Source organism: Myxine glutinosa, chromosome 1 (genome assembly GCF_964187855.1).
Source record: "Myxine glutinosa chromosome 1, kmMyxGlut1.1, whole genome shotgun sequence".
Lineage (NCBI taxonomy): Eukaryota > Metazoa > Chordata > Myxini > Myxiniformes > Myxinidae > Myxine > Myxine glutinosa.
In genome coordinates, this window is record NC_136261.1 from 100,236,431 (window position 1) to 100,262,198 (window position 25,768).

Consider the following 25,768-nt stretch of genomic DNA (forward strand, 5'->3'; position numbering starts at 1 on the left):
TTTCCCAGGAAAGATCATGGCAGATAGTGAGACCCAAAAGCTTGAGTGACAGAACTTCTTGGAGAGGATTATTCAGAAAGTAGATGGGAGGGTTGTCAAGTCGGTCTTTTCAGAGAGACATCGTAAGAGTGTGAGATTTGTCAGGATTGAAAGACATGTTCCACTTGTTTGCCCAGTCTGTGATTTTGTCCAGGTCTGCAGAGAGTGAGGAGGCTGCAGACTGCCGATCTGAGGGCTGAGGAATGGAGCGGCAGAGAGTGGAGTCATCAGCAAAGACATAAAGAGGATTTTCAAGAGAGTCAGAGAGATCATTGATGAAGACCAGAAAAAGCACAGGGCCCAGAACACTGCCTTGGGGAACTCCAGCCTGAACAGGAAGAGGAGATGAGAGAAACCCATTCAGGGCCACACGTTGACTATGACTAGAGAGGAAGTCCGCCAGCCATGCGTGGAGATTTCCATGGATACCAAAGGAGGAGAGTTTGGTGAGCAGAGCGGGGTGCCAGACCGTATCGAAGGCACGTGATATGTCGAGGGAGACAGCTCTAATTTCCTGTTTGGCATTGAGGACCTCCATCCATTGTTGAGACAGCAGAAGCAGCATGTCCAGAGTAGAGTGACCTGGTCTGAAACCAAATTGATGATCAGAGATCAAGCCATTGGAGAAGAGGAAAGATTTCATATCCGAAGCAATGATGGATTCCATGACTTTGCTGATAATTGGGAGAAGGCTGATTGGTCTGTAGTTGCTAGGATCTGTTTTTGCACCTTTTTTGTGCAAAGCGGTGATGTTGGCCGATTTCCAAGCAGATGGCAGTTGACCTTGAGCAAAAGAGAGGGTGAAGAGAACAGAGAGGGAGTGAAAGAGCAGAAGAACAGGATTTTAGGACCCGTGGGCTGATGCCGTCAGGTCCAGTTGCAGAATCAGAGTCGAGGGTTGACAGAAACTTTTCCACCTTGTCAGGAGGAAAGGACACCGAGTCCAGGAGCAGCTGGGTATGACTGGGTACGGTAGGTACAGAGAGGGATGGGTTTGGGACACAAGATTTAGAGGCAAACACAGAGTTGAGGCATTCAGCTTTTTCATGTGCGGAGTCAGCTGTGTAGCCGTTTGAGGTAAGGGAGGGGATGGAGGGGGAACAAACACCAGAAACAGATTTGACCAGACGCCACCAGGATTTGGAATAGGGAGACAGATAAGAGTTCGGTCTTGAGAACGGAGAGATATTGTTTCCTGGCTCTCCTGAGGGTGGACACACACTTGTTTCGGGCTTTGTGAAAGGAAATGAGATTTCTTTCCGTTGGATTTGCTTTCCAGGAGATGAAGGCAAGTTGTTTCTGGGCAACAGCCTCACCGCAAGATTCCGTGTACCATGGACGGGAGGAAGGGTATGACAACTGAAGACGAGATGGGATAAATCTGTGCATGAGAGAGAGCAATTTACTTTGGAAGAATTCCCAGGATGAGTTGATGTCAGAGGTGGTGGAGATGGCAGACCAGTCCAGATGATTGATGGCTGCTTGAAGACCGTGCCAGTTGGCCTGAGTGAAATGACAGATTCGTTGACACTGAGCAGGCTCCCTGCGAATGGTCAGAGAGATGTCCACTTTAACAAGCACATGATCAGATGAGCCGATTGGAGCAGAAGAAGAGCAGCAGACATTTTCAGGGAAGTTAGTCATAACCAAGTCCATAAGAGAAGATGCTCCGTTGACTGAGATCCGGGTCGGGAAATTGACAGATTGTGTCAGTCCCAGTGAGTCGCAGAAGTCCTTTGCTGAGGAGCCATGGCTGGTGAGAGGTACCCACACCCAGCCAACTGGCATGGTGACAATTGAAATCACCACATATGAGGAAGAGAGAGTTGGGATGAGTAGATAGAAGTTGGTCCATATTATCAGACAGCGAGATGTAGATGGAGTCATCACTGTTTGGTGGACGGTACAACACACATATGAACAAGAGGTGGGAGAGAAGGGGAAGCCAAAGCCAGAGGTATTCCTGGGGGTGCGGTGGAGAGAGTGCAGTGCGAGTGAGGAAGAGTTTTTGATAAAGATAGCAACCCCACCTCCAGGACGAGGCTCAGGTCTATCATACCGGAGGAGGGAGTAACCCGGGAGAGATACTAAGGAATCAGAGACATCATGAAGGAGGAAAGTTTCTGTTAAGCAGATCAGGTCTCGTTTGTCAGAAGAAACCTGTATGGAGAGATCATTTAAGTTTGAACGAAGGCCCCGGATGTTTGAGGTCCATACCGTTAATGGAGAGGAAGGGGGAGCATCGGATACAGAACAGGGGGGAGGAGGGGTAGGGTAAGATGTGGAAGAGGTGGAAGAGGTAGGGAGAGGTAGGGAGAGCTGTTGAAGGTGTGTCAGAGATTTCAGAATAGCTCGGAGAAAGGGAAGGATGGGGCGGACAAAAAGTTTGATGGTGATTGGGTGAGGCACAATGAGGTGTTATTTGAGGAGGGGGAAGAGCGAGGCAGAAGGTTGGGGGAGATGGAGGTGAGAGTTGGAAGGGGGAAGAAGCGGGGAGGATGCTTTGAGGAGGGGGAATGAGGGGGGAAATCGAGAAGAAATGAGGGTGGGGAGATTTGAAGGGGGAGGGGCGAGGGGGGAGTTTAGGAGGGAAGGGACAAGGGGAGGGATTTGAAAGGGATGGGATATGGGGGCGATTTGGAGGGGAGGGGTGAGGGGGGAGTCTAGGAGGGGAGGGGCAAGGGGGAGTCTTGGAGGGGAGGGGTGTGGGGGGAGTTTAGGAGGGAAGGGGCAAGGGGGAAGATTTGAAAGGGATGGGTGATGGGGAAGATTTGGAGGGGAGGGGTGAGATTTGATTTTAGAAAGTGTACGATTAATGGGAAATGAACATTTATTGCAAAATAAGTTTCTTGTGACCTTCGAGTCAAAAATACGTGTAAGGAAGCTGGAGGGAGGATTGAGTGCAGGAGAGTTTGGGGAATGTAGAAAAGAGGCACTGTAAGAGATGGAATTTTTTTTGGGGATGAATAGATTTGGTGAGCAAGTCGAAAGCATCCTTTTAAAGAAGAAGAAGAAAAAGGTGTTATAATATACGACGGAATACAGAACTTGAGGGGAAAGTGTAAACATTTTATAAAGTTTAACAGTGAAAACTATCTGGGGAAATGGGGGAGAAACACGTGGTCGAAGAACGAACGAACAAGAACGAATAACGAATGAGAACAACAAATAAGAACAGAGAAGGAAATGTTTTTTTTGTTTTTTTTTTAGTGGAGATTTTAAACAAGGAAGTAGGCTATGGGGTGAAAAGACTGGGAAAACAGAGAACGAAAGTTATTGGAGCACAAACGACGGACCGCTGAGAGAAAAACAAAGCCTCAAGGTTGGACACTGTACAAGGCCTCAAAAGACACGACACGAATTAACACGATTTTCTATACAGGAATGAAAGATTTGCACCGAAAATCTTCCTCGGAACACACTATACGTACAACACCATAAAATAAATAGTTATAACGAAAATACAAATGGGAACAATTATTTAACTTCGATTTCGATGGAGCGTGGAGAGTTGCGAATAAACGAAACCTCGCCAGCAAGACCGGAAGCGCGGAAGCCCGGAAGGGGAGGGGCGAGGGGCGAGTTTTGGAGGGAAGGGACAAGGGGAATAATAAAATTATTTCAGCTTTTTTGTTTTGTTCCACTGCAAACCAAAGAAATACATCTGTGGATACCAAAATATTTTAAATTTCAACAATTTTCTGGAAGAAATGGTGCATTATTTGAAAAAAGTGCAAGGGTGCCAATATTTTTAGCCACAACTAACTGTACAAGGTGAAAAATCAAAAACTGAATAAAACATAGAAATGATGGGCCAATGTTCCTTTGAACATTTTTACCTGCACCAGCCAAGGTGGCTGGATGTTACGTTTTCACCGTTGGCCATTTGTCTGTCTGTTTGGTTGTGAACAGGATATCTCAAAAAGTTATGGATGGATTCGGACTAAATGTGGTGGAGAGGTTGTTTGTGACAAGAACGAATTGCATCAATTTTCATAAAGATCCGAATATGGATACGGATAGAAGGATTTTTTTAAATTTTCAAGCAATTCTTCACAATTGAGTGATAGGGCCAAAAACTACATATAGCATCATATTTCACGGATTTTGACAAAACCTGGTGGATGAATTGGTTAAATGACGAGTTTTTAAGATTTTGTTACAGGTTCCAATCCAGATCTGGCCTATCAGTGGGATACACAAAAAACTCTTCAGCCTGGCGGAGGTATGCTCTCTACCGAGTGCCGTTCTAGTTGTACATGCAGGCTCCTCTTTTGAAGGAGATCATGGGGGTATTTAATATCCACCAAGGAATGCAGATGCAGCATTGTTATCGATACTTTCAACTCCACTCTACCAACATCGCCCACAAACAAATAAATAAAATTATAGTGTGCTGCTTCACTGGATGACCATAAGAAGTCCGTTTGTTAGCAGCAGTCCAAAGTGTAAAACCCAAACTTAAAATAATATCTACAAACGAGTGTTAAAAAGTCACACCAAGTCAATTTAATTGAACCCTGATGGTACCCTCGTAGAAGTCACAACTCTAAAGTTAAAGACGATGGTGGAAAATAAACTCGACCATTGCATAATTAAGAGCCAAGGACAGTGACAGAAGGTAAAGGGGCATTCTTCTTAAAATATTAAACACTAAATTTAAATAAATAAATATAATAAACCCCATTTATCACGAAATCCAACAAGAATCTGCCGATTATGTCATATCAAAAGATCATGACAAAGGGCAGGTGAAAAAAATCATACCACTAGTCCGACAATATTGTCCAGGATACTTCGCATAGTACGATGTCTTGCGGCGTGGAAAATTCCATGTTGGCAATGGTGTCACTTGACTCATTGGCTTGAGATCTTTCATCTCCACCTGGTGCCTAAATCAGAGGAGAAAGAACCTTTTCCAAAGAAAAAATTACCAGGTTAAGATAATTAACCTTTAACAGATATTTTTCAATGCTTATGAGAGAATTTGGGGTTCATGACAATAAATATTGCCAAATAATCACATTCATGAGACATTTAATACGTGTGCTCCTCTCAAAATATTAAATGATAGGAGGGCAATGGCTGTAATGTAAAAACGTTTAGCTTTTTTTATTTATTTATTTATTTATAAACAAGAAAGAACCAGACATTGCCCTTAAGAAATCACATGTGCATCACAAATTAAATGTTGGAGGAATAAATAATAATGTTTTATTGCACCACTGCATGGTTGGTCACAAACATGTGGCAGTACAAGTTGTGTTGAACGGATTTCACAAAATTGTACTGCAGAAAAAACAGACAAAAAAAGCAACCCACTTCTCAGCAAGTTCTTCAATGAAAACTGTAACTGGACCCTCCTCCGAAGTCAACTCCTGCACATGAGCATTGTAATATTGTCCTCCAACTTCAACACGGACCTGTAAAGCAACTCACCAGAGCACACTTCCAAAACCACATCCCGCTCACCAAACCGAGCAACGTGCTGCTCACTCTATCAAAACTTCAAACCACATCATGCTCACTCAGGCAATAAAAACATACCTCCAACAACACATCCCGATCACACTTCTCAAAGCACATTGTTCACTCACCCAAAATATCTCCAACATCACATCATGCTCATTCAATTCGTACCCTATGTCACCTTGCACTATCATGAGGCTCGATCTTCTTCTCTTCCTCTTCACTTTAAAAGGGGTGAGGTCCAATGGTACCAAGCTTCCGCCCTGCCTTGACCACGATACTCCTTCACTTCCCTCTGTCCTCAGCCAACTCTCTCCAATCACCAATCACCCCCACCTTACTGATATCTCTCTTCACACAATCCTCCAATCGCAACCTCAGTCGACCTCTTTTCCTCCTACCTTGTTCCCTCAACCTATCTGCTCTCTTTGCCATTCTCTCTTCCCCCATCTGCACCAAATGTCCAGCCCATCTCAGCCAGTATTTCATTAATCTCCCCGTCAAGCTCACCTGCACACCAATATCCTCCCTCAGTTCATCCATCCTCCTACTATCCACCCTCTTCACTTCCACAATCCTCCTCACCCAGTTGTTCTCACAAACCTGCAGCCTCTGTTTCCAGACCATAAAGGTAAGCCTGCATTACATCGACATCAGAATCTTTCCTTTCAATTTTCTAGATATCCTTTGGTAGTTACTCCCTCCACACATTCGCACTCCGACTCACCATCCCCGGTCACTATGGTCTCCCCCCCCCCCCCCCCCGCCCCCCCAGACACTCAAACTGATTTCCCTGTCTGATCTCCTTCCCCTCTAACCTGATATTAAATTATTTCCTCTGCTGCTCAACCCACATCACCTCCATCTTCTCCACTCATTTTCAGCCCGATGCTTCTCAAATGCTAACTTCCATTCATGCTGTACTTGCTGCATCTCCCACCCACTCTCAACCCCAACAGCCAGATCGTCCACATCCAATATCCTCCCCAGAATACTCATGTTTACCTTCCTGCTTACCAGCTCCATTACCACGATAACCAGAAGTGGGCTGAGAACCACTGGCCAACAAGTAAAAATCAATAATGTTTTGATGGGCTTCTAATAGATTTTTGGATGCGGATTCAAAATCTGTTTACTTTTTTTCTAGCACGTATACTTTTCATGATAACCGTCAATATATTTATGGTGTGTGGAGTTTAATTAGTTTTATGGAGTATATTTCTTTTTTTCTGGCACTTTATGGTGGTTTATCTAATATTTGACTTTTTCTGCTCTTTCCGGGTAATTACAGAAACTAATTGGATGAGTTTTTCCAGCAATAATGCCTAGAAAGTGCAAAAACTCACCAGGCAACTTTCGTTACGTATGTGGCTCATTTACATCTAAGCCACAAAGATGGGCTATCATGAAGCAACTCAAGAAAATCTATCGCTTATATATAGGCTTATACTTTGGATGCCAACTCGGAGACCAAGAAAAGACGTGGGCACCACATAACATCTGCACATCATACTCGAATGGACTAAAAGATTGGCTGAAGGGAAGAAAAATTAAATGTCGTTTGCTGTACCGATGGTATGGCGTGAACCAAGAGAATCATTACAGTGATTGCTACTTTTGTTTGGTTGATATTGCTGGATTCTCTAAGAAAACGAAACAAAATAATCTACCCAAACCTAGACTCAGCAAGAAGACCCAGCCCTCAAAACGACATAATTCCTGTTCCAATACCCCCATGGACGGAATCGCTTTGGTGGCTGACAATTTGGAATGCGATGATGGTGCAGATGGTGGAAACGATGATTTGGCTGATCCAGATTACTCTCCTGATGTTGAAACAGCTGGACCAAGGTTGTTTACCCAAGAGGAGCTCAATGATCTCATGAGATCTAGCCCTTTCCAAAGAGAAAGCAGAACTTCTTGCCTCAAGACTCTAAGAGAAAGGACTACTTGACGACAGCATCAAAGCATCTTACTATTGCAGCAGAAATAAAGTTCTGGAGAGAATGTTCACAGTTGATGGTCCCCTTTGCTATTGCAATGATATGGATGGTCTGTTTAGTACCCGATCTCAAGTACACGTCATCTGAATGGCATATATTCATCGATTCATCCAAAAGAAGCCTGAAAGCTGTCCTACTACACAACAGGAATCGGAAACCATGCATTCCCATTGCACACTTGCAGGAAACTCATGAAAACATGGACATACTTCTGGATGCAGTCAAGTACAAGAGTTACAATTGGAGCATCTGTGGGGATCCTAAAGTATATTTATGCTGATGGTATATTTAAGTATATTTATCAGGCATGCTGATGGGATTACAAGGAGGATTCACAAAGTACTGTTGCTTTTTATGTTTATGGGACAGCAGAGCAACAGACCATCATTACAGCAGAAGAGAATGGGGTGAAAGAGTCGCACATGAGCCAGTAGCAGCATCCAGCATGTACCACTGGTAGACCACAGAAAGATTCTTCTTCCTCCCCTGCAGATAAAGCTGGGATTGATAAAGGCATTTGTCAAACAAGTGGGAAAAATGACTCAAAAGGCTTTAGATACATAGCAGAAAAATTTCCCAAGATCACGACAGCCAAACTGAAAGGAGGAATTTTTCTTGGACCCCAAATTAGACAACTGATGAAACACCAGACTTTTGAAAATGGTCTTAATGAACTAGAGCTCAAGGCCTGGAGATCCTTCACCTGGCTGTGCCAAAAAAAATTGGGGAACAACAAGTCACCAGCTTATGAAGATGGAGTAGAGAACTTGATCATTGCTTATCCCGACCTAGGTTGTCGAATGTCGAATGCCATTTAAGCTCCATTTTTTTTTCTTTTTTTCTTTTTCTTTAACACACACACCTAGATTTTTTTTTTTCCCCTGATAACCTTGGTGCCATAAGTGATGAACAAGGGAAACGTTTTCATCAAGATATCCAAGCAATGGAAAACCGGTACCAAGGTTTCTGGAATTAAAGTATGGTGGCTAACTACTGTTGGATGTTCTGTCGCGACAACACTGAACGGATCCACAAAATAAAGTCTCGTGCACAGTGTTTCTAATCAGATTCTTGATGCGTTGCCCTGTAAAAAGGTGATGTTTTTGGAAATAAATACCTTAGTTTAATGTTTTATTTTTGCAGGATTCATAGTGTAATCCACTCGATGCATGGTCAACAGATTTAAACTTTTTTCACACAAAAGACCTTGACTAACTTTTGGCTAAAATGGGCTTTTGGCTAAGACGGTGGGTGGGTATCATATCTCGAAAACTATACGTGACAGAGAAAAAGGAAAATCATTTTCGGAAAGAGCACAAAAAAACACTTCAGAAAAGTTTATTGAAGTCTCTGATTAAACAAAAACTTAAAATTTGCTGACCAGTGTTGACCAGCTTCCCTGTCAAACCGATGTTCACATTGAACTCCTCTGACATCCCAGGACCAAGCAAAACTCTTCCCTTCGTTCCCTTTTACATCCTTTCCACCATTTAACTTCTACTTCCAGCACTCCCATCCATCTTGCCATCACCATCTCTCTCGGGACGGTATTGTAGGCTTTCTCCAGGTCCACAATTCCCAATGCCATTTCACCTTGCACCTCCAACCTCTTCGCCACCAGCTGACTCAGCACAAATATCCCATCTGTCTTTCCCCAATCCTTTCAAAACCCCTGCTGCTCTTCTCTGATCTGCATATTCACATTCTCCTTTATCCACCCATCCAGAACCCTCTTCAGCATCTTTACGACACAACTTAGGGGCATAATGCCTGTCCTTTCCCAGATCTTGAACATCTCCCATAACCTTTCATAAGTGGTACAATTATCCCTGTCCTCCAATCCTCCAGGAGTGAACAACCAAACGAGCAACAACATCCAGCTCACTCCACCAAACCAGCAACAAAAACCTATCATGTTCACTCAACCAAACCTGTTACAACACATCAAGCTCACTCAACCAAGACAGCTCCAACACCACATACTGCTCAACCAACCAAAACACTTCCCAATACACAGGCTGCTCACTTTATCAAAACAATACCAAACCGTAGTCTGCTCTCACTAAAATTCAGATTCAAACAAAACTAAAACAGCACCCTGCTCACCTGGCACTTATCACCAACACGGTACTGGTAAGCACCAGCCGCTTGTGGATCCAGCCTCTGTCGATCTGCCACTGGAGGAGAATAATACTCATTAACAAGAGGGGTGTGGAATCATGATTGACTGATACATATTGAAGCCATGTGTTTAGAGAAACACATATTTCAGGAAAGAACAAAACTACATCCAGATGAACTTTTCACAATTTGTTAATCACGTGCTTTAAAGCTTTGTTTGGAAAGATTTGTTACATTGCATGTGGGATTTAAAAAACAACAACAACAACAAAAAAAAAAAACTCGATGTACACCACCCCAATGCCAAATAAATATCATATCCTCCAATGGCTGGGGCGCCTTGGGCACCCAGTGATGCTGCCGTGCAGCACATCGAGATGAAATTGGGAGGGAGAGGTGCACAACAATTGATTGATTAATTCGTAATTCAAACAAATAAATAATCACAAAATAATTAATTTCTTAATTAATTGGCTAATAGCATACTTAAACCACCAGTTTCATCCAAATTTGTAACTTTTTGAAAATTAAATGATCAATTAATCAAAAAATTAAATAATTAATTGATTAATAAATCAAAAATACCATTTTTAGCCGAATCACTTGGCCACTGTCGTGTCCAAATAAATATCAGCTTCCTAACTTAAAAGGAGCCTGAGATATTGCCCAGATGAAAAATAAAATAAATAAGTGATTAATAACGAAAATAATTAAATATTAATCGTAAAATAATTAATTTCTTCATCAATTGGTTAATAGGCAATAGCATACCTGAACCACTACAGTTTCATCTGAATGTAGAACTTTTTGAAATTTTTTGATTAATCCAATAATTAAATAATTAATCGATTAATTGATTGTTCAATAAATCAAGAAATCAAAAATACCCATTACAGCCAAATAACTTGGTCACTGTCATATCCAAATAACAGCTCAATATCGGCACGCATCGTCGCCGGACCCCTTTGGTGCCCGGCGATTGTCATTTAGCTCCTGGAGATGTAATAGGAAAGGAACGGTGGGTGCACAACATTTTGCTGAACATGCAATTGCAAACATTAAAAACGAGTTTGCTTTTAAGCAAATGTAAAACAGTTAAATGTAATCCATTTTTGACATCAAATCAATTTGCACTATGTTCAATGTAGTACAATACGTGTAGTTATTCAGGTTATTTCAGCAAATGCGAGTTTTGAAGAGCAAAAGGTTAAAAACAATTTTCCATTTGAATAATACTCAGAAAGGCTCAATTATAGTACAATATGTAGTTCGAAAGCAGAACATGCAATCGTTAAAAAAATAATAATAATAATAATGATAATATTCAAATATTTACCTGGTTACAATAATTTTAAAACAAAACTTAAAGCTCAATGCAGCATAATCCAAATCAGCATAATCAGCGATTCTCATGATTATAACAAATAAGTTAACATTTATTGTGTTAAATTACCAGTAATACCTGCTTCCTTTTCAAATATGCAAATATGAGTGCAAAGGAAGCAAAATATGAGTATAGCGTCAGGGAATCACTTGCACGATGCCACGTCAGTTGTCATTTCACAATCCTCAATACCCCATCCCCTCCCCTCCCCCTTTCCTCAACAACAGCTCACTCCGCACGAAAGGTGTGTGGCAGCTTATGTTTGGCAGCTTATCCTCCCCTCCCCACATCCCCTTCGCAAAATGGGTAGAACAGCATACAATAGTTTTATCTTTATTGCAAGGAAGACTGCTGCAATGCTTAATCTCAACTTCATCAGAATACATTTTTTAATTTGTCCTCCAATGATAGTCTGTGATGAAAGAATTGTTTTCTGTATTTGTCTCGGCCGGGCCATATTTAAATAATGACATGCGTGCTGGGTTATGCTGTTGATAAACGTTGGGGAAGAGCTTCGTGCCACGCAATCTCAACGAAGCCTGGACAACGTAGTTTCCCTTTTGATAAAAAAAATTTTGATCGCTATGAGAAAATAAACAATTAGGGAAGAAGTAAAAGTCAAGTAACGACAGTCCTGACCTTTTTGATCCTCCAACCACACGTCGTATTCCACATTACGGTAGATTTCAGAATCCAAAGACTTCAGAACCTTGAAAGGGAATGGCATCCTCGGCATGATTTCTGAGTGGACCTGCCAATGAGTAGGAATCGCACATGTACGATTGACAAACAGCTTGTGATTCAGCACAACCAAATATTGAGTTCAGGTATCATAACCTAATTTTATCTTTGACCTCAAATTGATATGGATGACTTGAACAATCCTAGTTTCCTAGTCGTACTTCAAAATACTTCTTAGCATCCCAGAAATCTGAAGTTCAGAGCCTCGTCTGATGAGGCAAATAATTAGTCTAAGGAATGAACATTTATTGGTTACTTGTTAAAATAAAAGTTCTCCATTATATACCCACCATGCTCCCCACCCTTTAAATCTAGTTCCACACATGAAATGTAGGTTAGAAGTTGTCAGCTAAAGAGAAACATCAAATGTAAATTTCACAAATTTGCTTTGACAGATTCTTTAAAGGGGCCTGCCTATCAGTTGGCCTGTCTGCCATACCCAACTATAGAGCTCAAGATGCTGGAATTCCAGATCGTCACAATTGATGCGAACATATGAATGAGATGTCCTGTTGGCATTGTCATGTGACATGCACAAGTTTCTCCAAGAGTCGAATACGATAATAAAAAAATAAAAAAATAAAAACTTTCACCCATTCAAATTCACATGATAGAGTTGATACGAATTGAAGATAATTGTTTATTCTCTTCCGAATTGACAGAAAGCATAGCATGCCAGATATCATGCAAGCCAACGAAGATGTCATGAGAAAGTGATTGGAAAAAAATAATAATAATAAGCAAAACTAGTTTCTCATTCCAAAATAATAAATAAATATTTGAATGACTTACAACAGTAAGCAGATGGTCACGAGCACGATAAATCATTCACAGTACACCACCACGGAGCATCAGAACCAAATTTGTCGCTTGACAAGCACACTGTACAAATCAAGTACAATACATTACCAAACTATAACCATGCAATAATGCATCACTGTATTGCCTTTGTTGGTAAACTTGCAGTAAAATAAAGTGTGGAGAATAAGGGACAGTGCTGAAATAAATACGTGATTGTGAAAGGCAAAAATACTTGGGTTATTATAGGGAGTATGCTCTTTGTTTAACATTTGCTGCACAAAAATGCTCATTGTAAAGTGCTCGATGTATGCAAGCAATGGTCTCCACCAAAGACTGCTAAGGGATTTTAATTGGCTCAGAGAACATGAGCTACAAATGGGCGATATGGAAAAAGGGCCTGCTCCCTACATTATGTTTACTAGGGCGTGCCCGTACTATATATATATATCTAAAATTATATCCCCCCCCTCTATTTACATGAAATGGTTTGGTCCATTCGCAAAGCCAAAGCGAACGGCTTGCGAGTACGGTAGAACCCCCCCCCCCCCCTCTATTTACATGAAATGGTTTGGTCCATTCGCAAAGCCAAAGCGAACGGCTTGCGAGTACGGTGACCATACCTTGGGAACCACTTGTCCGATTAATTTCAAACCTTGAAAAGGCACATCCTCGGGTCCCCAGCAATATACCTGGCAAGTTTCAAGTATATCGGACCCGTGGTTGTCGAGAAACAGCGGTCACAGACAAACACACAGACATACACACATACACACACACACACAGAGATTACTGGAATTATAGATAGATGAAACTGGCCACAGGAGGTGGTGCAAGTGTTCAACGTTTTGGAGAATGATGGTAACAAGAAAGTGCTGTTTGAAATAAGTGTTTGAAGGTCGAATTGCTGATTGCCATCCAAGCATGGATGTGCGACGAGTTGAGGATGGAGGAATTTGGTCTTGTAGGGAAAGGAATTGCTGCAGTTTGTCTGATCAGCAGGCTCCAGAACAAGCACAAAGAGCTCTGGAAAGAGAGTACAAGAGGCTCGAAGGCAAAACAAATTTAAAAAAGAAAAGCAAAAAGAGACCGAAAGGCTTGGGGTTCAAAGAAGATTAGAGGCTCGATGTGAGAAGTAAAAGGGAAAGATTAGAAGCTAATTAGGAGTCTAAGGGTGAGAAATCCAATTATCTATATAATAATACCGTAAGGACTCGACTTTGTTATCCCTTATACGCCGCACCCAGTGACCCGATGCCCACGGCACTAATGCATTTACGGTCTACGAACCGCGCTCTTTGTTTATCACGTACAGCCAGACTCGAAAAATCTGAAGTCGACTTTGGGGCCCAAAAGCATCCGATTAACGGCCGATACGATGCCATCTTTCGACGCCATCGTATTGGCGTCAGCTGGGCGAAGGCGATGCGAGCCGTCCGCTGATTGGACAGTCGAGTGGTGTCATTAAATAATGGGCCGTGCTTACTGATATTGATATGAAACTTGCAAATGGGCATGTATTGCAAAGCAATTTTCCTTCTTATATTGTCCAAGTCTAAAATACACACCCACACACACACATAAATCAGCTGATCGTCAAATCTGCATTCCCTACAACCAGTGATTACAGGTTTAAAAAATGATTTTTTGATGTATTGACAACGATGTAAATAGGAAAGCATTAATTTAATTATTTCCTTCATATTCTGTAAAAGCGGCCTCGACGGTATAGTGTGCGATTGCCCAAAGCAGGTTCTTATTTTGACAATCGTTAGTCGTACAATAAATACTTACGGAATATTAAATGAAAAAAAATGTTTTTCTTGAATATTTTAAAGCATTTTCTTTTTCATTCCACATGGTGCGTTTCTTCCCTCCCTCTGTGGACAACCAAGTGCCGGCTTCCGGTGGTAGTATAATCCTCTGTAGCAGTGTAGGGTTTTATGAGCCAATGATTATGGTGCGGCGCATGTCGAGTCACAGCAGGATTTTATGAAACGCCATTTGAAGTTGTGAAAAAGGTCAGAGTACCTGCTAACATGTCAAGCTACAGCAGGGCGGCGCAGGTCAGTTATAGTTAATCAACGGATCAATGAGAATGTCCTTTACTGTACGTACTGTACTTTACCACATCGGTTAGAAACGCTGCCGCAGGAGATCTCCGATGGTCTTTACTTTAGCTTCTGTTTTGGATTCGGTTCCCGCCTCCTGATACCTCGCAGGTGTGACGTCGCATCAGAGGACGTTAAGCCAGCTGTCTCATCTGATTGGACAGTCAAAGGCGACAGCAAGCCGTCCACCGAGTGGACAATCCAGAGCATGCATTTGTGCCGGTGTCGGCGATCGTTGTTCATATACGCACTCTTCGTTCTCATCTTTCTTCCTAACTCTTACTCGGACAAGCAAATCCCCTATGCCATCCATAATGGTACACTCTATCCATACACCACATCCTCCCTTCCGTGGATGTTCCACGGGTTTCGGCTAGTAGATAAGAATATTAATAACTTCAAAGGCCACAACTCTAAACCTTCTTCCCTTTGTTGAGGGGAAAGATTAACTGGACAGCTACCTACGGAGGTTTTAGCACTTTGGTACTTGTAGTGGGTGGTGTGGGCCTGGATGGGCTACCTCATTCAGTACTCTGTTAACCGGCAAAGGGCTCAATGTGCATTCCAGTCTGGATGTCGATTATGACCGGTTAAAAGTGTTTATTAAGTGGTATAATTTAACTGAGGATGGGGAGAGCATCACATTCAGGAGTGCCATGCCAGAGACCTGGGTGAGTGCCAAGCAACTCGTGGACAAACTAGAACGCCACTCGGTAGAGCGCATACCTCCACCATGCTGAACAGTTTACGTTTTGTTTCCCATTGATAGGCCGGATATGGATCCGAAACTGACCCAAAAATCAAATTGACTTGTTCTTGTCACCCACCCAACTCATTCACATAGTTTTGTGAAAAGTCGTCCACAACTTTGAGACATCGTGCTACATATCGTTTTGGCCCCATCTCTCGCGTCAGTAAGGGCATCCGGCCATAAAAATATTGCCTCAAAACAGGGAACCATGATTGTCATGGGACCCGCAAGGCTAACCCCCGCTCCGGCGGGGAAAATGGCCTTAAAACGATCATTCATTTTTTTCATTCTCAATGGTGAAGAATCACTTTAAAAGTTCTCGTATGTAGAAGACTGCATAGTAGATCATCAGATGGGCACCGTTCTTCCTCGAAGTTTCGATCCTTTCAGCCCAGAACCTCTCCAAACAGCGGATCCACAAGCTCGGTCATGGACCCACATCAGTGGATTACCCACATCAATGGATCAACAACCTCAATTGTGACCAGGCAGTGTCAACCCATCAATGCAACATTACTAATCAAACTCTACTCGTAGACAATTTAATGTATTATCACAGTTATACCTCCCATCACACATTTCATTACATGATAATACATTAAATCATGCACAACATACATTAAATATACAATGTGCATCAACCAGCACGAACACCACACTTACCTCTGGATCAAACTGTTTTTCAAATATTCAAACTGTTATTTACAAAAAGCTTCTTTTTTTTTTTTTTTTTTCTTTTTTTTAACATGCTGCCAGGTATCCCAGCAACCAAAGAAAATGGTTATAGTAGTCACTACAGTTATCACTGTAGTGACTAAGTGTGGAAGATAAATGGAGGTGTGTGAATGGTGTGTGTATGTGTATGTGTGTATGTGTGTATATGTGTGTGTGTGTGTGTGCGTGTGTGTGTGTGTGTGTATGTGCGTGTATGTGCGTGTATGTGCGTGTGTGTATGTGCATGTGTGTGTGTATGTATGTGTGTGTATGTATTGTTACGGACCGCGGATAAGATGTTGGTTTGCCGAGCGGATGGCACCGCGGCCGAACAGTTACCCCGACTAACCCGATTCCTGAACGTTGGCCGGATCGCGCCACAGATATTCAATGGGGAAAAGACTAAAGCGAAGGATGTGAAGAAGAAGGAAGACAAAGGGTAAGGAATACCAATATAATTTATTTACTATTTACAACCAAAAGTAACCAAGGAAGAAGGCAAGATAAGAAAATAATTTACAGAAGAATTCAGAGACAGTGCAACGCTAGCTTACCTACAGTCTTAATTAACCCAGGGACAAGACACACAGAACAAACTCACGTACACAAAAGGATGGAAAGGCAGGAGGTGGATGGCTGGAGGGAGAGGAAGGTCCAACGGATACTGCAGCACGATTGGTGCGTTTAGCAGCCCTGCTCAAAACTGCCGTCCAGGCCCCAAGCTGCTGTTGTTGCTGCTGTGGCTGCGTGGACGTCGCGTGCTCTTTTCAGGACTCGTCTCTCTCGTCTTGTCAAAGCTCATCTGCTTCTGTAAAAGCTCATCTGGTCCAACCACTTCTGTAAAAGCTCATCTGGTCCAACCACTTCTGTAAAAGCTCATCTGGTCCAACCACTCAACAACAACGTCCTTGCTTCTTGCGCGCGCACTTTTATAGCGCCTCAGGCGATCAAGCCGCCGGCCTTCAGGACACGCCCCCCGGTGAGCTCGCTTCGGCCCTGATTGGTGGGCACAGGCCCTCTGACTCCACCCTTGATGACGATGGGCGGGCACGCCCTTCTTCCCCGAGCTGAGCACATGCTTAAATGGTGGTTTTGGGGCGAAATCAGCAACTCACCGCTGTAACAAACCTGGCAAACTGCCCAGTGCAGTTGGCAATGGAGACTTGGAGGGGATGTAGCTGGAAATGGAGATTTTGGGAATGGGAATGAAAGGGGATCTATCTTGTTTCACTTGGTGCAATGGAGTGTCATCTTAATGGAAGACAAGGCCTTACCCTAATACACATAATAAAGATATAACTATCAACAAAGGGGGAAATCTATGATTGGCTGACGTGATTGTTTATGACCTAATTATGGGACGCCCTTTGACCTTTATACATAACTGGAGTAAGGAGGGTCCAGAATAAAGCACTAATAATAAAAAAACAATAAAAAAACACAATCCTCATATCCATAACAGTATGTATGTATGTGTGGTGTGGTGTGGTGTGGTGTGGTGTGGGTGTTTTGCACGATTGTGTTTTTGCTTGAGTGATGCATGTTGTAAGGGTAGGTGTTCGGTTGGTTAGGTGTGGGTTTTTTTGTGTGTGAGGGGCTGTGGATTCTGGGAGTGGAGGTGGTTTTGTTGTTGTAGTCTGTTCTCACTGGCTGGAGTGGGGGTGTGTCCGCATCCAGGTGTTGCTGCTGCATGTGGAGGTATGTTCACCTGCTGGCGCACCTTAGCTGACCTTATAGAGGTTGAAGGGCCGAAACGGGATGATGCTGAGGACCCGGTCAGTGAGACACACTTGTGACAAGGTGTGCTTTGAAATTATGTATATACAGACATGGCAAAAATATTGGCACCCTTTTACTTTTTTTCAAATAACACACAATTTTCTCTGAAAACAAGTTGAAATTTACAAAAGCATTTCGTCTCCACAATTCTTTATTTCACTGTTAATATTACAGAACCTTTGTTTTTGATTCAGAACTTAACATATCCTTTTAAAACAGAAAACAAAAAGAAATGGCATTGACCCAACTGCTGTTTTCAGATCTCCCCACAGGTGTTCAATGAGATTTACATCTAGACTCATTGCTGGCCACTTCAGAACAGTCCAGCGTTTTGTCTTGAACCATTCCTGGGTGCTTTTTGAAGTGTGTTTGGGGTCATCGTCCTGCTGCAAGACCCATGACCGTTGACGGAGACCCAGCTTTCTGACACTGGGTTGAACATTGCGCTCCAAATGCCTTGATAATCTCCCGATTTCATGACGCCATGCACACATTCAAGGCACCCAGTGCCAAAGGTAGCACAGCAACCCCAGAACGTCACAGAAGGATTTTTGCTTGTTCAGGTGTGTTTTGACAAACTCCAGTCTGGCTTTCTTATGTCTCTCAGCAGTGAAGTCCTCCTGGGTCTCCTACCATGGAACCCCCTTTGAGTTGGCGACGGATGGTGCGAGTTGAAACCTGTCGTACCTTGTGTTTGAAGGTCAGCTTGAATCTGTTTGGCAGTTGATCGAGGTACTTTCTCCACCATTCGAACAATCCATCGCTGCAATCTTCGACCAAGCTTTCTCTTGCAGCCACGTCCAGGGAGGTTGGCTACAGTGCCATGGGCCTTAAACTTCCTGATAACATTGTGTACGGTGGACACAGGAACATGAAGGTCGCTGGAGATGGACCTGTAACCTTGTGATTGTCCATGCTTGGCTACAATCTTGTGTCTGACCTCCTCCACAATTCTCTGGTTTTCTTTCTTTTCTCCATGCTCATTGCGGTACACAGACACAAAACAGCAGAATGACTCCTTTTCTCCGTTTGAACCCGGTTTAATGGGCGATTTTTATATTGCAGGCACCTACAACTCACCATAGGTGAGTTCAATTCCAAAGGAAAGGAGAATCACCTGCTTGAAATCTAGTTATTTCTATCAACTTCTGAAAGTTGCCAATAATATTGTCCGAGCCATTTTAGGACATCTGTGTGGAATAAGCTAGGATTTAGTAATTATTTCTGCTTTTTTGTTTTGTTCCACTGCAAACCAAAGAAATATATGTGGATACCAAAAGATTTTTTAATTTCAACAATTTTCTGGAAGAAATGATGCATTATTTGCCAATATTTTTGGCAACGACTTTTTTTATTCTTTATAATAATGTATTTATATAAATGTTTTAATAATATTTTTACTATTCATATTGTAATTCACTAATTATATCTGTCGTTTTATGATCGTAAAGGAAACTTGTTTTAATCTGCTAACTCTAACTGTAGGTAGCTCCCTATGTCAGCATGCATCCACCAAGCTGTTTTAATCTGTTGACAAGTTCTGTACTGTGTGTGGTTGCTCTCAAGGTCCTAATTATTTCACCTGCAACTGTACCGTAGAATAGTTTTTTAGGAATGTTGCTATCTCGGAGAGGTGTTCATACAATGTGGAATGGAAAAGCATCTCGTTAATCAAATAATTTGGTGTGAAATTTATTATGGATATCGAAAAATATTATATTGTAATTATATTGTTGCGGTTTTAGAACCCACACTTGTGTAAATAAATAACTCTTGTAACTATGACATTAAAGGTTAAAGGTTGCACCCTTAGTTAGTCCACAAGCAACACGTAGGCCACCATAGGAACTAGGTTATTTCATTATTATGTGTTTTAGTTAAGGCCGTGTTTCCAATAGTTGAATCTGCGTTGCATCAATCAAATAAGGTGTAGGCCCTTTCGTCCATTTTGCCAACCTCTCTCCCAATTCTGTTACATGCCTTGGTTAGCGCTCGCTCAACGCCACCATTAACCATGCGGTCAGGCTCGAGGAAAAGGGGGTGGGACGCCAAGAACAAGGTGTGGCCTGTCAACTAGCCGTCAAAGGCGTGGCCGGTAAGCCCCCACCCGCCAACCAGGTCTGAGGCAAGATCACCGACGGGCGTGGCCTTTGAGGAGCGCGGAGTGATCTTGGCACGTGTTATAAAAGCGTGAGCGCAAAGCCCTTTTACGGACTTCTTTCGGAGGACTGCACGGAGACGTCTGATCATAAAGGACTCATTCAACGGTGCTCATGAAAAGGGACTATTGGGAAAGGCGCTTTATTGAAGGACTGCTTTCTATGGTACTGCGCAGAAGAACCCCCTGTAACGGGACTGATACAGGAGCGCACATTGCGAAAGGACTCACTCGCTGACGCTGTAAGAGAACCTTGGAGAGTGTGCGTTTGACACAGCCATACAATTATTACGTATGCTGAAGGACCCCAGCCTCCCCCCCCCCCCCCCCCCACATGTAGTCTGGCCGCGTTCCAACTACACGCGGAGCTGCCTGCCGGGTCTCGCCCGTGGGACCGGAGCCTGGACCATGCACCCTACCAGCTACAATCCCCGTGTGAGTGCGTATGTTTGTCTGGGGTCATAAGTTAAGACTGTGTAGTTAAAGCCTGCCCTGTGTCCTGCTTCTTCTTCTTCTTCTTCTTCCTGTACATTCTTTCCTTTCCTCTTCTTTCTTTTTGGTTTGTAAATAAATTACCTTGTTCTTTCTTGGTTTTCCCTAATCCGATTGCCTCCGTCCCTTCTATCAATCGAGTACCTGTGGCACGATTAGGAACCGCTCAGAATCTGGTTTAGTCATTGTTAACGGCTCGGATCGCGGATTGCCAACCGCTCGGCATTTTCCATCTTATCCGTGGTTCGAGTGGGAGTTATTTCCCTGCTTTACGGTCGGGTTAGTAAGTAGGTATTTGGGACTACCTTGACCAATGACCCTAGCTAATACCGACCGGAAGGAGCGTTATAACTTCTAAGGACTCGCGACGGCCAGCTAAAAAGAAAAGGGGATTAACCCCCCCCTTGATAAGGGGAGCGCTGACCCCCGAGATCCGTAACATTATTATGGATATTGTATTATTTTAATTCTAAGAAAAGAAACTGAAGTGGAAGTTTGATTTTCCTTTTATTAAGTAGAGTTATTTTAGAGTCACACCTTGACATTTGTGGGGGATACATTCCTGGAGAATGCTGCAAATGTCGAATCCGTGAATGCCTGGCATTATTTGAATGGGGGTAAAATATATATATATATATATATATAGATATATATTTATTTTATTTTTTTTATTTTTTTTACTACATGGTCTAGGCTCATGGAAGAGCTAAGACAGAACAAATCAGGACAATAAAAAATGGGAACAGCAGGAGAAAGGGGAAATACCAACAGCAAGGCTGAGGGAGAAAACAGATGGAGACAGACCAACAAGGGCTGCAGGTAACAATGAGGGGTATGGGAAGGGTGGACAAAGGGTGGACAAGATGGATACATAATTAAACTAGAAATGCAAAGCCCGTCTGCATCCGATTGAATAATGACTTCTTCTTCTTCCATATGCTCAGCATGATGAAAATAGTTTTTAAAAAATTGAATGAAAATTGATGATTTTATGCAGCCTTGACCTTAGACTTGTCAAAAATTACGGGTTGGAACAGTTCATTCGACGGTGCAGCCTTGAGTGTGCCAAAGTCTGAAGCCTAGGCCTAGTGTCAGGTGTGCTTATAATCATCTTTATCTATTATCTATCCACCACTTTATCTAATTTAAAAAACGCTTCTATCCACCACCCTTGAGGCTCGGTTTACAAGTCACAATCTACAATTCCAATAGAAGAACCAATTACTCTTATGAAAAATGTTTTTCGAGTTTGTTTTATCCTCAAAAATAGACAGTAGTGAACACACATTTGTGTTGAAAGATTGGCCTTTAAAACCTACCCCGACGAAGGGGGACACATGTGTACAAACACACAAACTGACTTTTATATGCTAGATTCCTCTCCATCTAATTGTAAGCCTGGTGTTGTCTTAATGGTTAAGGTGGCTTGCTTAAGATATCAGGGTCCTGAGTTGAAGCCCCCCATCAGGCCATTGATTAACACCAGGTGGGTTGACTCAGCCCGTCATCCTTTTGAGGTTGGCAAAATGAGTACCAGCTTCCTGGGAAGAATGAGCCATTCGAGTATCCTGCGTTGGAGTGGCGACCCATCCAGGATTGTGCCCACTAGGCAAGCAAAGTACTTTGGCAGCCATACATTCTTCAGATGGAAAAGGAGTCGTCTTCTTCTCCATCTACAGACTTGGCATTTAATATGGAATTTTTTTTTTTTCTTGACTTGGGTTTACTTTCTGAACTCAGTATATCAATCTGGTGAGTTTCTTTTACCCTTCGGTGATGTCTTTGTTGAAAGCACCATGTCACTGATTGTCTTTCGCAGCAAGAAGTCAATAACAGGATTATATCACAGGTGGCGTGGCAAAATGTACGGACAGGTGCATTTGATGATTGGCTTCACATTCGGGTATACAAGGGTTGTTGCATTCTGTATTAGTGGAAAACAACTGCTGCACGTCTCCAAAAGTTATTGCCGCTTCCTCTGGAGATGGTCCGTCAACTCGACAATGCTGTTTGTCATGGAGTGGTGGCTTTACGAAATTACGGCATGAAACAGCGTGCTATTGCTCGGCAGTATGGTATCACTCAAGGTCAGGTGTCAAAGATCCTGAAACGAAATGCTCAGAGGGGTGTCCCTCCTCCAATACCGAGGCCAGGACGTCCCCGCAGAACCACAAGGAGGGATGATCGCCAGCTGCGCCGGTTAATCCGCAATGGCCGTACCAAGTCAGCTAATCGGCTTAGGGCTTAGTGGCAGCAACTGACAAATGTGCCTGTATCCAGAAGGCTAGTCAACGAACGACTGGTTCAAGCAGGCTATTGTGCCAGGCGTCCCCTGAGAAAGCCACGCCTGACCAGACAACACCACCAGCACCGATTGCAGTGGGCCAGAGAGCACCGTCAATGGCAGCCAGGACACTGGAATCATGTGATCTTCAGTGACGAGTCTAGATTTCTGGTCTATCGTCAAGATGGCCGCGTCCGAGTGTGCAGACAAGTGCATGAAGCCTACAACAAAGATTGTATAGTGCCAAGAGTCCAAGCTGGAGGTGGTGGGGTGACCGTTTGGGCTGCTTTTCATGCAGGGGGCAAAACTGACCTGGTTGTTCTGAATGGAAACCTGAACCAGTTCAAGTACAGGGCCATTCTGGAAGAAACATTGCATCCATTTATTCGTGCAGCCTTTTGAGGAAACTTTGTCTTCCAAGATGACAATGCACGGCCTCATCGTGCTCGCATGATCCAACACTTTCTTGCTGACCGTGGTGTAGAGCATATGGAGTGGCCTGCCATGTCCCCGGATATGAATCCGATAGAGAACTTGTGGGCAGAATTAACGCGTCAAATCGACCACTTGGACCAGCAGCCGACCTCTGTGCATGAATTGCAGCAGGCTATTGTCACTGCATGGCAAGCGATTCCTGTCCAAACGTTGGCAAATCTCGTGAACAGCATGCCTCAACGTGTACGTACTCTCCTGAATGCTCGTGGCTGTTACACGAAGTACTGAACTGTAATTTTATTGTCCGTAATCCCAGTCGTAATTTAACTTTTGTTTTAAAAATTTTTGGCTAATGTGCAAAATAAAGAGATACTTCTGGAAAATGTACAGAAGTTTAACACAGTACTGTCCATAAATCGAGTTCGATTTCAGTTTGCATCACTTTCAAGGATCAATTTATTTGTTTCGAAATGTCAAATGTGGTTTTTGTTTATTTTAAAGGTCACATGAACAAAATCTAGAATAATTTCAACATAATTCCAATGAACTTTAGGTTCTAAGACATCTTGAAAAGTAAGTTCACCCCCACAAAAAAAATATTCCATATTAAATGCCAAGTCTGTATATATTGCACAGTGTACTTGTACTATAGTTGAAGATTTTCCCCTAATTGTATTTCCCCCAAAGTGTACACAACCGTTGGTGGTTCTCTTTGTTGGATTGGTTCTGAAAGTTTACTCCACACTTCCTTTTGTTAAGGTATTTTCGCTATATTAATCATTTTCACCCCTTAATTAGCAAACTTAATTTTGATGATGTCATTGTCTTTTCTACAATTAACTTCTTTCGGTTTCTCTTTGTACATTTTATCATCAATCATGCCCAGAAATCTTTCCATGTGTTGGATTGAGAGTTCCTCTTGAACATCCTCTTCCATTAATCTGTTAACGATTTGCCAAAACTTCTTTCAGTTGTTGCTTTTTTTAAAGTAGTGATCTTAATTCTACTGCTGCTAAGTAATGTACAGACATTTGATTTGCTACGATCGAACCAACAATTTATGATTTGTTGTGGTGTGTCTAACTGGAAGTTTACATCCATAATTATGTATCCTGTGTCTGAGAGTCTCGTGGTAAGGTGTTAAAACCAGAGGCAATTATGTTTTGTCCATTATGTTGCATGTATGTATTATAAATTCTTTCATTAAATCCATAACGGTAAACAGTTCTTCATTCTTTAATCCAGAAAAGTTCTCTACGCTTGCATAATTGTTTCATCTTCCATCCCATTCTTTTTTTGGCCATTTCCACCTATCTTATCTACAAACTGAACATTGAAGCTTGCATTTTACAATATCCATGAGTAAAGTGACATGTGTGATAATGGACAACTAGTAGTTTTATCTGGGTTTTAATGCCGCTCCTGTATTCATTCTTACATGAAATCTCTGCATTGTTTCACCAACATATTGCATCACACAAGTCAAGAAGTAAACTATATTTGAGGTTTTACATGTAATTCATTATTTTAACTTTGAAGATCTAGACATTACTGTACAATTAAATATATTTTTGCGGCCATTGGAAGACAAGTTAAATGCAATTGCAAATCCCACATTTACACACTTTAGATTCGGATAAGTGTACCTCCTACAGCCAAGACATCCGAGTTAACGACAGCATTACCTTGCGAAAAAAAAACTCGCAGACAGACACACAGACAGACACACAAAATAAGAACTTGTTTTTCTCTTAATTGATGAATTGACGTTGTTCCTTAATCATCTGGGCATGATTGATGATAAAATGTACAAAGAGAAACCTAAAGAAAAATAAGAACACTTACCTTGTTTTTCTCCAATTTAACTTTGAACTTGTCCTGACTGCAAGTCTCCATATCTCCAGATCCCCATTCAGTTTTGCTGGGAAATACAGTTTAAACATCGATAAGTAAGAATTATCAGAAGATGGCTATCTTTCTTGTAAAGTACAAACTTGAAAACAGACATCAAACTGCTTAAACAACCACCAAGTGAGTGTACTCAGAAATACACCGATATGATGCAATCATGAGAACAAAATGATGCAATCCTGCGGAATTCGATTTTAAGCCAACAGTCGCATCTAGAACCATGAAGACCCAAAATGAGCCATATCTTTCAAATGGTAAGCCAAGTTCCGAAAACAAGTTGAGCGAAATGTTTCCTGTTATTTCATTCAGATCTTTTTGACTTGCAATTCCTCAGGTCTTCTGTATATTAACTTTCCAGTAGAACATTAGGTTAAACATTATTATATAATTAACGAGTCAGTAGACAAAGTTCTCAACATTATGTATGGTGCTAACATCAATCAATTGTTGCCATTACTAGTGATGAGGTGCCATATCATCAACCTGAAAACCAGCACCTTGTATCCATTGGAAAAAGAAGCTATATAAATACACCTAGAGTGAAGTCGATGGCGAGCCATTGCAAATCTCCACGCTTC

General features: G+C 42.3%; 1 protein-coding gene across 3 annotated transcripts in view; it reads right to left on the reverse strand.

Annotated features, from left to right (window-relative positions):
- Positions 1 to 25,768, reverse strand: part of LOC137426786 (UDP-N-acetylglucosamine transferase subunit ALG13) — a 179,688-nt gene that overhangs the window by 113,135 nt on the left and 40,785 nt on the right. For all 3 annotated transcript variants that reach the window (XM_068115685.2, XM_068115676.2, XM_078775122.1), the window contains 5 exons: positions 25,125 to 25,200; positions 11,656 to 11,767; positions 9,618 to 9,688; positions 5,362 to 5,462; positions 4,807 to 4,931 (listed from right to left, as the gene is read on the reverse strand). In XM_068115685.2, coding sequence (XP_067971786.2) covers positions 4,807 to 4,931; positions 5,362 to 5,462; positions 9,618 to 9,688; positions 11,656 to 11,767; positions 25,125 to 25,200 — 485 coding nt within the window. The remainder of the gene's footprint in view (positions 1 to 4,806; positions 4,932 to 5,361; positions 5,463 to 9,617; positions 9,689 to 11,655; positions 11,768 to 25,124; positions 25,201 to 25,768) is intronic.